The sequence below is a fragment of the Hordeum vulgare genome, chromosome 3H (genome assembly GCF_904849725.1).
Source record: "Hordeum vulgare subsp. vulgare chromosome 3H, MorexV3_pseudomolecules_assembly, whole genome shotgun sequence".
In the NCBI taxonomy this organism is placed as follows: Eukaryota; Viridiplantae; Streptophyta; class Magnoliopsida; order Poales; family Poaceae; genus Hordeum; species Hordeum vulgare.
Genome location: NC_058520.1, coordinates 612,240,410 through 612,254,318, shown reverse-complemented (window position 1 = coordinate 612,254,318; position 13,909 = coordinate 612,240,410). Strand labels below are relative to the sequence as shown.

At 42.1% G+C, this 13,909-nt stretch overlaps 1 protein-coding gene across 2 annotated transcripts; it reads left to right on the top strand.

The window, feature by feature from the left end:
* Positions 1 to 5,739: 5,739 nt before the first annotated feature.
* LOC123445660 (U-box domain-containing protein 4) lies at positions 5,740 to 12,035 on the top strand. 2 transcript variants are annotated; one of them, XM_045122678.1, is made up of 5 exons: positions 5,740 to 5,903; positions 7,237 to 7,511; positions 9,206 to 9,319; positions 9,448 to 11,499; positions 11,586 to 12,035. In XM_045122678.1, exons 2-5 carry the CDS (start codon positions 7,242 to 7,244, stop codon positions 11,643 to 11,645), a joined length of 2,496 nt encoding a protein of 831 aa, XP_044978613.1. In that variant the 5' UTR covers positions 5,740 to 5,903; positions 7,237 to 7,241; the 3' UTR covers positions 11,646 to 12,035. The 2 variants fall into 2 exon arrangements, with proteins under 2 accessions (XP_044978613.1, XP_044978612.1); XM_045122677.1 differs by lacking the exon at positions 5,740 to 5,903 and having other exon boundaries at positions 7,206 to 7,511.
* The last annotated feature ends 1,874 nt before the right edge of the window (positions 12,036 to 13,909 follow it).

Genomic DNA, 13,909 nt, shown 5'->3' with positions numbered 1-13,909 from the left:
AGATCCATGTGTGCTTTACAAATCTCTACTTCAACCTATAGATGTTGTTACCACGCGCCATCTGGAACTATTCCAAATGACTTCTCCACTATACGAATCCAGTTAGCTACTCAGAGTCATCTGGATTAGTGTCAAAGCTTGCATCGACGTAACCCTTTTATGACGAACTCTTTTACCACCTCCATAATAGAGAAAAATTCCTTAGTCCACTAGTTACTAAGGATAACTTTGATCTTTGTCCAGTGATCCATTCCTGGATCACTCTTGTACCCCTTGACTGACTCATGGCAAGGCACACTTCAGGTGCGGTACACAGCATGGCATACTTTAGAGCCTACGTCTAAGGCATAGGGGACGACCTTCGTCCTTTCTCTTTATTCTGTCGTGGTAGGGTTTTGAGTCTTACTCAATATTCACACCTCACAACACAGCCAAGAACTCCTTCTTTCACTGATCTATTTTGAACTCCTTCAAAATCTTGTCACGGTATGTATTTATTTGAAAGTTCTATTAATTGTTTTGATCTATCTTCATAGATCTTGGTGCTCAATGTTCAAGTAGCTCAATTCAAGTTTCCTTTGAAAAACACTTTTCAAACAACCCTATATGCTTTCCATAAACTCTACATGTTTTTCGATCAACAACATGTCAACCACATATACTCATCAGAAAATTCTATAGTGCTCCACTCACTTATTTGAAAATACAAGTTTCTCATTAACTTTGTATAAAACCAAAAACATTGATTATCTCATCAAAGTGTATATTCCAACTCCGAGATGCTTGCTCCAGTCCATAGAAGGATCGCTGGAGCTTGCATACTTGTTAGCATCCTTTAGGATCAATAAAACCTTCTGGTTGTATCATATACAACCTTTTCTCAAGGAAACCATCGAGGAAACAATGTTTTGACATCCTATCTGCAAGATTTCATAAATAATGCAGCAACTGCTAACATAAATCCAACAAACTTTTAGTATTGCTACGAGTGAGAAAGTTTCATTGCAGTCAACTCCTTGAACTTGTCGAAAACTTCTTTGCAACAAGTCGAGCTTTCTAAATGGTGAATTTCACCATCATCGTCTGTCATCCTTTTAAAAATCCATCTGTACTTAACAGTCTTATGACCATCAATCAGTTCTTCCGAAGTCCACACTCTGTTTTCATTCATGGATCCTACCTCGAATTTCATGGCGTCCAGCCATTCGTCGGAATCCAGGTCCACCATCGCTTCTCCATAGCTCATAGGTTCATTGTTGTCCACCAACATGACCTCCAAGACAGGATTACCATACCACTCTGGAGCAGTACGTGACCTTGTCGACCTACGAGGTTTGTAGTAACTTGATCCGGAGCTTCATGATCACTATCATTAGCTTCCACTTCAATTGGTCTAGGCACCACAGGAACAACTTCATGTGCCCTGCTACACACTAGTTGAAGTGATGGTTGAATAACCTCATCAAGTTCCACCATCCTCCCACTCAATTCTTCTGAGAGAAACTCTTTCTCAAGAAAGGACCCGTTTCTAGAAACTAACACTTTTCTTTCGGATCTGAGATAAGAGGTATTCCCAACTGTTTTGGGTATCCTATGAACATGCATTTATAGGCTTTGGGTTCAAACTTATCAAGTTGAAACTTTTTCACATAAGCGTCGCCGCCCCAAACTTTTAAGAAATGATAGCTTTGGTTTTCTCTAAACCATATGGTGTCATTCCAATGGATTTACGTGGTGCCCTACTTAAAGTGAATGTGGTTGTCTCTAATGCATAACCCAATACAAACTCTTTTGCTTCATATGTATATAAGGATGCACTACGAACAAGTCCAACAAGTATTGAAGTAATGCTACAAAGACAATGCACGAAGCAATCCTTCAATCATGTGAAGAGTTTCAAACAACTAAGAAAGAATAATATGTAACTGAAAATTATAACGAGATCACAATGCACATGACTTGGATATACTAGAGTGGTATCTCACTAGCCCCCATGAGTGAAGCAAAACATAAATGCATACGCTCCTTCGGAGTATTAAAGGATACTAGAAGTAAATATTTCAGAATAAGCAATAGCACAATCATGCAGAAGACAATGTGGTGCTTTGGGACAATGCACATTACAATCAGAATGACAATTATGCTCTCTACAGTTGGTGTTTTTATAAGAAGAGGACGACTCAACAGAAAAGTAAAATAGATAGGCCATTTGCAAAGGGAAGCATTGATTTGCAGAGGTGCGAGAGCTTGAGCTTTAAAACAGAGATAAATCAACATTTTAAGTGGCATGCTTTCATTGTCAATGTAACAACTAAGAGATCTCAATATCTTCCATGCTAAATACATTATAGGCGGTTCCCAAACAGAAAAGTAAAGTTTTAACTCCCTCTCCACTAATCAATCACACTCCACGGCGGGCCGAATCCAGGGGTACCGTTCATACAAACAACAATCTTGGGGGAGTTTTGTTTCATTAAATTTGATTTGACTTTGAGCATGGAACTGGGCATACCGGTTACCAACCACTTTCTCGTGAATGATAGTGAATCAACACATATCTTGAGAATAACCTACTTAGCATGGAAGATACTGATAGCCCCTAGTCACTACATGAGTGATTCGGGCATACAAAACAAAACATTCATTTTGAAAATTTAGAATACGAAACATGCAAATTTACTTAGGACGGCACATAAATACCGCATATATGTAGGTATGGTGGACTCCTATGGTGCAACTGGTTTTAAGGGTTTTAGATGCACAAGCAGTAAGTCCGCTTAGTACAAGTGAAGGCTAGCAAAAGATGGGAAAACGACCAACTAGAGAGCAATAACGGTCATAATCATGCACAACGACAAAGCAACATTGAATCGGGCATGAAAGCGATATAACTATTCTGAAATAAAAAGATCGTCAAGGCTTGATAGACTTCTAGTCATAAACATGTGTAAGCATGTGCCAAGTCAATCCAAAAACTCTCCGAAGGAAAATACCATTCTAATATGCCAAACCATGAACAATGCAATGCATGCTAAACATTTCAATAACACATTATGCACTCCAGCTATTTGATACTAGTCACAAAGAAAGCATGAACTACTGGGAGAGCATTGTAATTATAGCACTATGTTGCTACAAGCTAGTCTCTAGATCATGGGTACAGGCATATGTACAAAAGTAGAAACAAATAGAGTTCATACCGGCTTTCCTTGTTACATTCCTTCCGTTGATCTTTGTCATTATTGCATCGTCACTTGCACGATTGAACGTAGAAAGATATAATCAAGTGCAATTGCAACCATGGACGTGAGCTGAACTCTGCAATCAAAGCAAACTAAAGAGAGAAAATAAATATTTTTGGGTGTTCCAAAGGTTAAACGAAAGCAAAAGAAAAGAGAAATCTTTTGGTTGTTTTTGCAAAGAAAGAACAAAGAAGAACATGCAAAAACTCTGAAAAGACTTACAAAGGATACTACAGATGATACAATGGAAAGGGAGAAGGATAGGTACTCCCCCAAGCTTAGGATTTTGGCCTAAGTTGAGCTCGGCTACTGCGGGCTCCAAGAGCTTCCTCCGGCTCCGGAGTGGTACTGGTGGCTCCAAGAATCATACGAGGCCTCGGGCGCGTACACTAAAGCCCAACTGGCCTCCCAAGGAGAAGGCTCTTCTTCCTCGGGAACAACCTCCTCCATGGGGTTGTGGAACTGCTGCTGGATCACGAACTCGTCCAGCTTAGTCGAGGTGAAAGACCACCCGTTCGTGCTAGTGTAATCAAACAACAGTGGTGCAGGTAGACGGATCTTGCGAGTAGTAAGCTCGCCAAACCTCATAATATAAACAAGGTTACCAAACTCGGAAGTCCTAGTAACAAACTCATACCTCATTATAGTGGTAAGATCAAAGCTTATGAATGAAAAAGGCGTATCATCCGTGCGCAATGTGCGCTCGAGGTGCTCAAGGATAAGCGTGTCATAAATGCCACCAAAGTGAGGCCCTTTGCCGCTGTTAGCGACGAGGCGACGAGAAATCAAAGCACCAATATTATACGTGTTATCTCCTAAGAGGGCGGCTACCAAGATAGCGAGATCCGGAGCCGAAATATTGCTCGTGTTGTCATGAGCTAACACCCCTCGAGCAATATAATATGTGAAATACCTGATGTGGGGAAACAAGATGTTGGAGATCTTTCCTCGTGGATCCTTACTGCAAAGGGATGCGAATAGGGATTTCAGCTCGCAAGGCTGAACGTTCATTTTGGTCATCTTCCCGACATTTCGCACACTCTTTGTCCTTCGGTACATTACTTGCCCGAGATTCGATCGTCCATATCTCCATACCTAGTTCAATCTCGTTACCGACAAGTCTCTTTACTCGTTCCGTAATACAAGACCCCGTAACTAACTCCTTAGTCACATTGCTTGCAAGGCTTGTTGTGATGTTGTATTACCGAGTAGGCCCCGAGATACCTCTCCGTCACACGGAGTGACAAATCCCAGTCTTGACTCACGCCAACCCAACAGACACCTTCGGAGATACCCCGTAGAGAACCTTTATAGTCACCCATTTACGTTGTGACGTTTGATACACACAAGGTATTCCTCCGGTGTCCGGGAGTTGCATGATCTCATGATCATAGGAACAAATACATTGACATGCAGAAAACAGTAGCAATAAACTAACACGATCATATGCTACGTTCATAGTATGGGTCTTGTCCACCACATCATTCTCCTAATGATGTGATCTCGTTATCAAGTGACAACCCTTGTCTATGGCCAGGAAACCTTGACCATCTTTGAACAACGAGATAGTCAACTAGAGGCTCACTAGGGACAGTGTGTTGTCTATGTATCCAGACATGTATCTGAGTTTCCAATCAATACAATTCTAGCATGAATAATAAACGATTATCATGAACAAGGAAATATAATAATAACCAATTTATTATTGCCTCTAGGGCATATTTCGAACAATATCACCTTAGTGTATATCGATTACCTCATCATTAATGTCTATACAAGACATACACATAAACAAAATATTCTTAGGACGAAAAATTTGGATTCAACCAAATTTATCTTAAGTTTACAACTTGAGCATTCTCTCATAATACATATCAGTCTAGATATATCCAAATATATATGAGAAGTTCAATATGGATATATCATAACACTCAAATACATGTATGGTCATACTACCTTGGTAAGGTACCAATCCATTCATACCTAGGGGGTGATAATGAAGTGATATGAGGACCTAAAGTTCTAAATCTCGCTAACACCAAAGCACTCATATAATTGTAAAACTACGTCAGGCGTGACACTATGTTTGTTATCTTTGTTCAAAGTGCAATCCCCCAACAAAAGGTACATGGTCGATATAACAAATATCAACTTATATCTCAAGCTCATAATAAATCTTGGGCAATTTCATCTGAAAAATCAAGATATGACCATGACATAATGAGATGATATTGGCTCTTTATTTACCGAACAACCACCTCTCCATACGGATGGGTCGCTTCGGTATGGACGCGTGCCTTCTCCCTCTCTCAGACAACAACATGTAACCGATATCTCTCGAGGCATCCCGTCGACCGGCTTGTATATATATCGTTTACATTAATGATGAAATCCTTGAGAGTTGATTCATTCATCTATTCTGAGTTTTAGTTTCAACAAGAATAAGAAAGGAAAGGGAAAGGGAAAGGAGAAGAAGAGAGAGCAGCTGCAGGTCCACGGCTGAATTGAAACGGTCCACCATCTGCTGCTGACCCACCAACCCTTCCCCACACCGATGCGGCCGGCCCAAATCCCCCCTCCCCGACCGCCGCACCCCGGCGCAACCCCTCCGTCCTCCCCCACCGCCAGATCCGCCGCCGTCCCCGACGCCCCTTCGTCCAGGTAACGCCGCCGTCGCTTCCTCCCCCTCCCACCCCCCTTGTCCGGCCTCCTCCTAGTATACTTGCCCCGACGCCATGGATGGATGTATGGATGCACGCATGATTGTGGCGGCCCGCTTAGGGCGTGGCGATTCCGTCGCTGCTGCCAGGCGTGTGGTTCGCCGGATCGGCTCCCGTGCCCCTGCGCGCCTCAGCTGAGCGGCAATGGGGCCTTGGTCGCCGGGCGCTTCCTGGCCTAGATCCGCCGCCGCTACTCGGTCGTCTTTGTAGCGGGCTCCAGGTCCTCGATGCACCCTTCTTGCCAGTTTCGGCGCGATAATCGCTACACTCCTAGACGATTAATCACCTTCTTAGTACAAATGGGCCAACTGCTTGCCTTCCCGCGCGGTCAAGTAGCTACCCCCAAAGCTCCCAACCTAGTTTTTGTTGCATTGACCATTGATTGATGCAACCCCTTTTGTCGATTTCGGCCGGAGATGGCCGCCACAGTTCTGGACGCCTTCCTTCGCTGTGCGGCCGAGAGTTTGCTGCTGCTCCTTAGCGCGCCGTGAAGCAGGGACGACTCATGTAACACGCATGTCGGTTTGCGCTTGATGCCGTAGTTTAGTTTAGAGGGTTACGTCCTTAGTTGAACCGGCAACCAGCTCATGTTCCCGCGCGATTGAGCGGCTACCCGCACCTCCCCTACTTCAATTTTGTCGTGTTTATGGACTGCATTTAGTTACACGTCTGGACGCCATGTGTTATTACTTATTAGGATATACCCTGATGCCCTTAATACTGCATGCTGGACGGTAATTAATGTTTGTACTACTTGACTTGACCAAATACTAAAGGGGAACGCTGAAATGGAGATTCCAGAAATCTTCATTGTGTACTTCTTACTATCTACACTACTTGCTAGTAATTTTCTGTTGGCTTGTTGTTGCTCTTAATATTCCTTGACCATGGCATGGGCTACTCAACCAAACAACGAACGCCCTTGCGTCATGATTGCACCCGGTCTACATTAAGCTGTCATTATTGTACCAGGATACATTTAATTGAATCTCCAATCAAGATACATAGATTTAAATGATAAATCAAAGAGCAGGCGAAAATTGGCCAACACATAGCTTGCGTTTCTTGTTTTTACCTAGCTAATCAGGTAGTTAGGATCAGCACTCGTATGCGCATAATGTTCTGTTTCTATGGGAAACTCTAACGCTTCATGAGAAACTCTAACGCTTCATGAAGCCACACTCAGCTACTGCCTATTCACCAACATATATGGATGGATTTTGGTATTCGTGAGTTATGAATTCTTAATTCTAAACATATGGATCTTTTCACAGGGTTGATGGAAGATTTCTCACCGAGGGCTCTGCTCAATAGTATCTCGCACCTTAGTGCCTTAACTTCTGATGGCTCTACTGCAAGGCCCAAGCCTATTCAGAAGTACTGCCAAAATGTATGCGATATATCAAGCATCGTGAGCCCTCTCATAGAAGATATATGCAAGTCTCCTGAAGAGCAACTCGATGAGGTGTTAAGGGAGCTTGACATTGCTATAAATGAAGCTTCAGGGCTTATTGGGAACTGGCACCAAACGACCAGCAAAATATATTTTGTACGTACACATGAGACAAATTTATATCTCCACATTTCATTTATCCGCACTACCATTTTATATACGACGCTTCATAATTTAAGTTAATTGAAGTAAATCAATTGGTCTATCCACCTTGCAATGCTTTGCTCAGGTGGTGCCTGTTATTTTGCAGAAATTCTCCTTTAATATGCATTTGCTGGTGACCAGTGTCCTGCCTTGCTCCATTGACCATTTAATTTAATCTTCTTTTTTGCTGGCTGACATTTGCATCAACAAAATAACATATTTCCCCAAGGTTCCATTGATTAAAATGTGGTCTAAAATCTGATGGATGCTACAGTGTTTAACTCAGGGGCCTTGTTGATTGAAATTTTCTCTGTTAGAACTGCATATAGATAGTCTGCCTTGTGCCCAGCAGTGATGTAGCAAACGCGCAGTGTTAACAGTTTGGGATCAGCGTAAATGTTCGTTAGCAGCCTTATGTGTGCACAGCTGCAGATTTGTGTAGTCATAGGCTAACACATGCTTAGCGATAGAAAGAGTCCTAATGTAGGTAATTGTGTTGGATACAGCCTGAGCGAGACCTTTTAGGCTAAAGGACAATTCCTATTAACTTAGGAAGATAAGAGTTATGGTTCTGTAAATAGTTCATACTATGATCTGGCTTATGGATCAAGTCAGTTGGCTATATAAATGGCTATCATGTAACTCTTTTTATCAACCAGTTAGTAATTCAATCATTCAACTTAGTTTCAGCGCCTTGCTACCAGCAGGGATTTGGCCCTGCAGTGGCTGGATGAGGTGAGTGTCCTATTCCCTGTCTCGGAGTTTGAACCCTTGCCCAGGTTCAACCATAACAGTATGCACAAACATTAGCTAAAGTATTTTTTGTTAGGTTCACTTGTAGATTGACCTTAACTGTGTTGGGTGTTGGGTCAGTTCCTATACTGAATATGTATCTCATTCATGTGTAAAGTAACCTTCAAAGGTTGCTGGGGCATTGATCTTTGTTCTTGATAAACCATCCAAACAAATACATTAGCTAAACTTCACTGACAAGATTAATCGGCAGTATTTGACATTTTTAGTAACTCATGTCATGCTTTTCCATTTAGCAGTATTCTTTAAGGGAAATAGCATATAAGCCCAAAATAAACAACACGATTATACTAAATTGTGTGCCGCTTATGGGGGTACTCGCACGCATTTTCTTTGATTGACTTATATGGGGAAATAGCATATAAGCCCAAAATAAACAACACGATTATACTAAATTGTGTGCCTCTTATGGGGGTACTGGCATGCATTTTCTTTGATTGACTTGTGTGTTCTGACTCCTCTGGTGGTACCTTGTCCTATTTGTTTTGTTGGTCTCAATTTTCTGTGGTTGGTCCAGTACTTGTCCTTTTTGCTACTGGATGTCCCTTAAGCCTTGAAGTCAATGCAAACAATTTGAGCCTTTGTGTCCTTCATGGTAGTTTAAGCTAGTTCTGATTGGTACTGGTTCGTGGAATTATTTTACTGCTGATTATCGCATTCATCTGATATATCAGATAAAGGCTACTTCTGATTATCGCATTTCACTTTCTTTGTCTTATCAGAAAGTATAGCTCTTTAGGTAACACTGGTTGATGAATGCCATAAAAGTCATATAGCTAATGCTCAGCAAATGTTGCTCTTCTGATTCATTATGTCTTATTTACATTAAACAGGTTTGGCAAATTGAATCAGTGATCTCAGATATTCAGGGATGCTCCCTTCAATTGTGTCAGCTTGCTAATTCTTTATTACCTTCTCTGACTGGATGTGCTTGCATTTGTATTCAGGTAATGGAAAATCCACTCTAACCTTTATCTGATATATAGCTAGTTATTACTTTATTACTATCTGCTACATTGATGTCTCTTGTGCATCCACCTCATGTTTGTCATCTGTGATTTTTGATTTCTTGTAGAAACTCCAGGACATAAATTATGAGCACATGTTTGATCTGGCGAAGGAGGTCGCAAAGAAGCTAAATGGGAATGACACACAAAGTCCTGAGAATCTGTCGATAGTATCAAGTTCATTAAGTCTGTCAACTAACCTTGAATTATACATGGAAGCTGTTTCCCTCGAGAATCTGAGAACAAGGGCAATGCGAAGTGAGAACCGTAAAGAACTCGAGCTTGCTGAGGAGATGATTCCGATGGTCAATTATATGCACGAGCAACTTCTCAGGGAAACACAGTTGCTTAACATAAACGGTGTACCCATTCCTGCTGATTTCTGTTGCCCACTTTCCCTGGAGCTGATGTCTGATCCTGTTATTTTAGCATCTGGTCAGACCTATGAGCGGGTTTATATCAAGTTGTGGCTCGATGAAGGTTTTACTATCTGCCCGAAGACACGCCAAAGACTTGCTCATTCTAATTTAATTCCTAACTACACCGTGAAAGCTTTGATATCTAACTGGTGTGAGTCACATGATATTAAGCTACCTGATCCTGTGAAATCCTTGAAGTTGAACTTTCCGTCAGCAGCCTCCTCCCTTCAAGATTTGAGCACCACAGGCAACAGCCCTCTACATCCTAGTGCTGGTAGGGGTAATATTCCTGGGTCCCCAGAAGCTGACCTGTATATGAAAAGCCTGAACAGAGCATCTCCTTCCCACAATGGGGTCCACCAGAACTCTGATGCACTTGTGAACCGTCCTAGCCATGATGCATCTGCCAATCAGTCTTCAGATTATCCAAATGGCTCCACGCCAGATATTTCGAAGCTATCGCTTGCAAGTTCTGAAGCAAGAGAGTCTACCTTGGAAGGAAGACATGCTGGTTCCAATGTACAAACTTCAGAAAAATCGACGGAGGAAGCATTTCAAGCATCTCTTTCGAACGGTGACTCACAGGACCATGTAGGAAGCTCTTCTGTTAATGGGAGTCTTCCTAATAGCGGTCAGCTTGACGGGGAATGTGACAACGACAATGGGATGGTACGAGTTCCAGGTGATAGGACAAATTACAGTAGTGATGCATCTGGAGAAGTTGCTGACGGTGGGCCTTCTGTCTCTTCTGCCCCTCAAAGGGAAAATGTAATGCTGCCAAGATTGGGTGATGTCCGCATGAGAGGGCAATTTGTTCGGCGGCAACCATCTGACAGGGGATTCCCTAGAATACTATCTTCCTCGTCCATGGATGCCCGGGGTGATCTTTCTGCCATCGAGAATCAGGTACGCAAGCTAATCGATGATTTGAAAAGCGATTCCATAGAAGCTCAGAGATCAGCAACATCAGAGATCCGCCTTCTAGCTAAGCACAACATGGAGAACAGGATTGTCATTGCAAATTGTGGGGCTATAAACTTGCTGGTTGGTCTCCTTCATTCATCAGATGCCAAAATCCAAGAAAATGCAGTGACTGCCCTCCTCAATTTGTCAATCAATGACAACAATAAGATTGCCATCGCGAGCGCAGATGCTGTTGATCCTCTCATCCATGTCCTGGAAACAGGGAACCCTGAAGCTAAAGAGAATTCAGCGGCTACTCTGTTTAGTCTCTCGGTTATCGAAGAGAACAAGGTGAGGATTGGACGGTCTGGTGCTGTCAAGCCTCTCGTGGACTTGCTTGGAAACGGGACCCCACGAGGGAAGAAAGATGCAGCCACGGCATTGTTCAATCTATCGATACTCCATGAGAACAAGGGTCGCATCGTGCAAGCTGATGCTGTGAGGTACCTAGTCGAGCTCATGGATCCTGCTGCTGGAATGGTCGACAAGGCCGTAGCCGTCTTGGCAAACCTTGCTACGATACCAGAAGGAAGGACCGCGATCGGGCAGGCCCGTGGTATCCCAGCCCTCGTCGAAGTCGTCGAGCTGGGTTCAGCGCGGGGGAAAGAAAACGCTGCCGCGGCGTTGCTTCAGCTATGCACAAACAGCAACAGGTTCTGCAGCATAGTTCTCCAAGAGGGTGCCGTGCCCCCTCTAGTCGCGCTGTCACAGTCAGGGACACCGCGAGCAAGAGAAAAGGTTTGCCACTTACTGTTTATTACAAAGTTTATTTACAAGTGGAAGGATAATTTATTTTGCTAAGAAATTGAATTTACTGGGTGCAGGCGCAGGCTCTTCTTAGCTATTTCCGCAGCCAAAGACACGGGAACTCGGCGAGGAGATGATGATTATGATGATGATGTTAGCATCATAGTTTTGTAGTGTACATGAAGCATTTCTCCTGAATGGCGGTTAAATTTGTTGACTGGCTGGCGCTGTGTACTGTTTGTTTATAGTCAAATTGAGAGAGATTGTGCTCATCATCCATCTCATGCTACGTACTGTCGGGCGCGGGATGAGTGTGGGCGTTGGTTGTCGTCATTGTTGTCGAGATGGTGTATTTTGTCGGTTTGTACAGCTTGTCGTCCCTTGGCATCTATTTGGCCGAAGTTGACTTTGTTGTTTTTGTACATGCTGTTAGCTGATTGTTGCAACTTGATTCAGGATTGCTGATGTATTATTGTGTGCGTACTTTTGCCTTATCTTTCGAGAGATAGATCTTTGATGTGCCTGAATTTGTGGTTGTACATGTGTATGCATTGGTCGGTGCTCTGCTCTGTGATGGAACTGACTGAAATCAGTTGTTGCTGGCTAAACTCTGCCAGGTAGGGTAGGGTATGGTGTAGCAGTGTAACTTGAAACACATCTTGTGAAGATAGCTCTCCTTCCCAGGCCTGTACTTGAGAAATGGTGTTGCTCGCCTTTTGTATCTCTGTTCCTGTCTTCTTTTTCTCTACATCCAGTGCAGAATTGACAACAATGATTTGAGTTATGTTAACTCTTAAATGGAACCAAGTCTTGCCACAGTTCATATGATATGCTAGCAAGAGCGCTGAATTTATTCATCTAACATGTCGCAGGTGTCGGTCGACATTGTCAGCATCCCTTTCATATCAATAAATAATTTTATTTTTTCCGGAAGCCCAAACAAAAAAGAACTTCCAAGTTAAATGTGTTTAGTTTGGAGAAATTTTAGAATGGATGACTGACCGAAAAGTTGTTTTCGGATGTGCACAAGTGAGGACAAAGTATGGAGAAAAAATAATGTTAATATACGGGGTCAGTCTAGACCCTGTCAGAAGTAATGATCGTCGGTGATTATGTCCGAGACGTTACAAAAAGTCAAATGTTCTCTGTATCCCTTTCATATCAATAAATAATTTTATTTTTTCCGGAAGCCCAAATAAAAAAGGACTTCCAAGTTAAATGTGTTTAGTTTGGAGAAATTTTAGAATGGATGACTGACCGAAAAGTTGTTTTCGAATGTGCACGAATGAGGACAAAGTATGCAGAAAAAATAATATTAATATACGGGGTCAGTCTAGACCCTGTCAGAAGTAATGATCGTCGGTGGATATGTCCGAGACGTTACAAAAAGTCAAATATTCTCTGTATCCAAATCTAACGGCTAATCATCTATTCAGAGCCTTGACCTCACTCGTTTCTTTCCATGATCAATTTTCCTGATGGAGGACCTCCAGCTTTTGTCCCGTTTAAATCGGAAGGCTATGATCCAAGAGCCTAACACGACTTGTGTGAACAAAACTGATGGTTGAATCTTGGTAAACTTTTGGTGTTTCTATGATGAAATAGATACTTTTGTATCTAAAAATGATTTAAAAAAAAATAAAGAGCAAACTATAAGGCAGCCGCAGCTCAAATTTAACCCGTTTCCAGCTGATTCGACATAGATTTGTCTTTTTCACGAGAGATGGACAAAAGCTTTTGACACCCAACTATTTTGTCAATTGTATATTAAATATGGCCTAATATGTTAGAAAAATAATTTGGACCAATTTTGAAACAAATATATGGTAGGTCCTTTTTAAAAAAAACTCATTTTGGACACTTGAAAAATGAAAAATGAATTTTTCATATAAGGAAGATGAAAACTTCCTTAATCAACATTGTTTGTCATTTCAACATGTACCTTTCTGCAAAATATGAGACCATTTCAACAAACTATGCCATGAATGTGGCCATGAGATTGATCATGTGGCTTGAAAGCCATGAATCTTCAGACATGACAGCTCATTTCTGTGAACATTTTTTAAAAATAATTGTCGTATTACAAGGCTATTATTTTTCCTGGTAAATTTATCACATATGATTACACAATGCGAAGGAACTTCCGTACAATCATCATCCTGATATGTTAGGCCACTACCATCGGGGCCCTTTTCCACTTCAGTTTCAGTTTCAGTCACACTCCACAAGTGTCTGTGCTCAAAGTTTTGCACAACTCGCCATTTTCCGTGCAAAAGAGTGTCTGGCAGGTAAAACACCATTGTTGCTTGTGCTGTTAGAATAAAGGGATCACTCTTATACCGGCACCTTGAAGTGTTGATGCTTTTGAAGTGGCCATCATATTTGACACAAGAGCGTCTCT

Coding starts and splice junctions, on each gene's coding strand:
- LOC123445660 (XM_045122677.1), top strand. CDS start 7,221: ATGGATCTTTTCACAGGGTTGATGGAAGATTTCTCACCGAGGGCTCTG. Junction 7,512..9,205: donor CGACCAGCAAAATATATTTT/GTACGTACACAT, acceptor TACATTAAACAG/GTTTGGCAAATTGAATCAGT. Junction 9,320..9,447: donor GTGCTTGCATTTGTATTCAG/GTAATGGAAAAT, acceptor GATTTCTTGTAG/AAACTCCAGGACATAAATTA.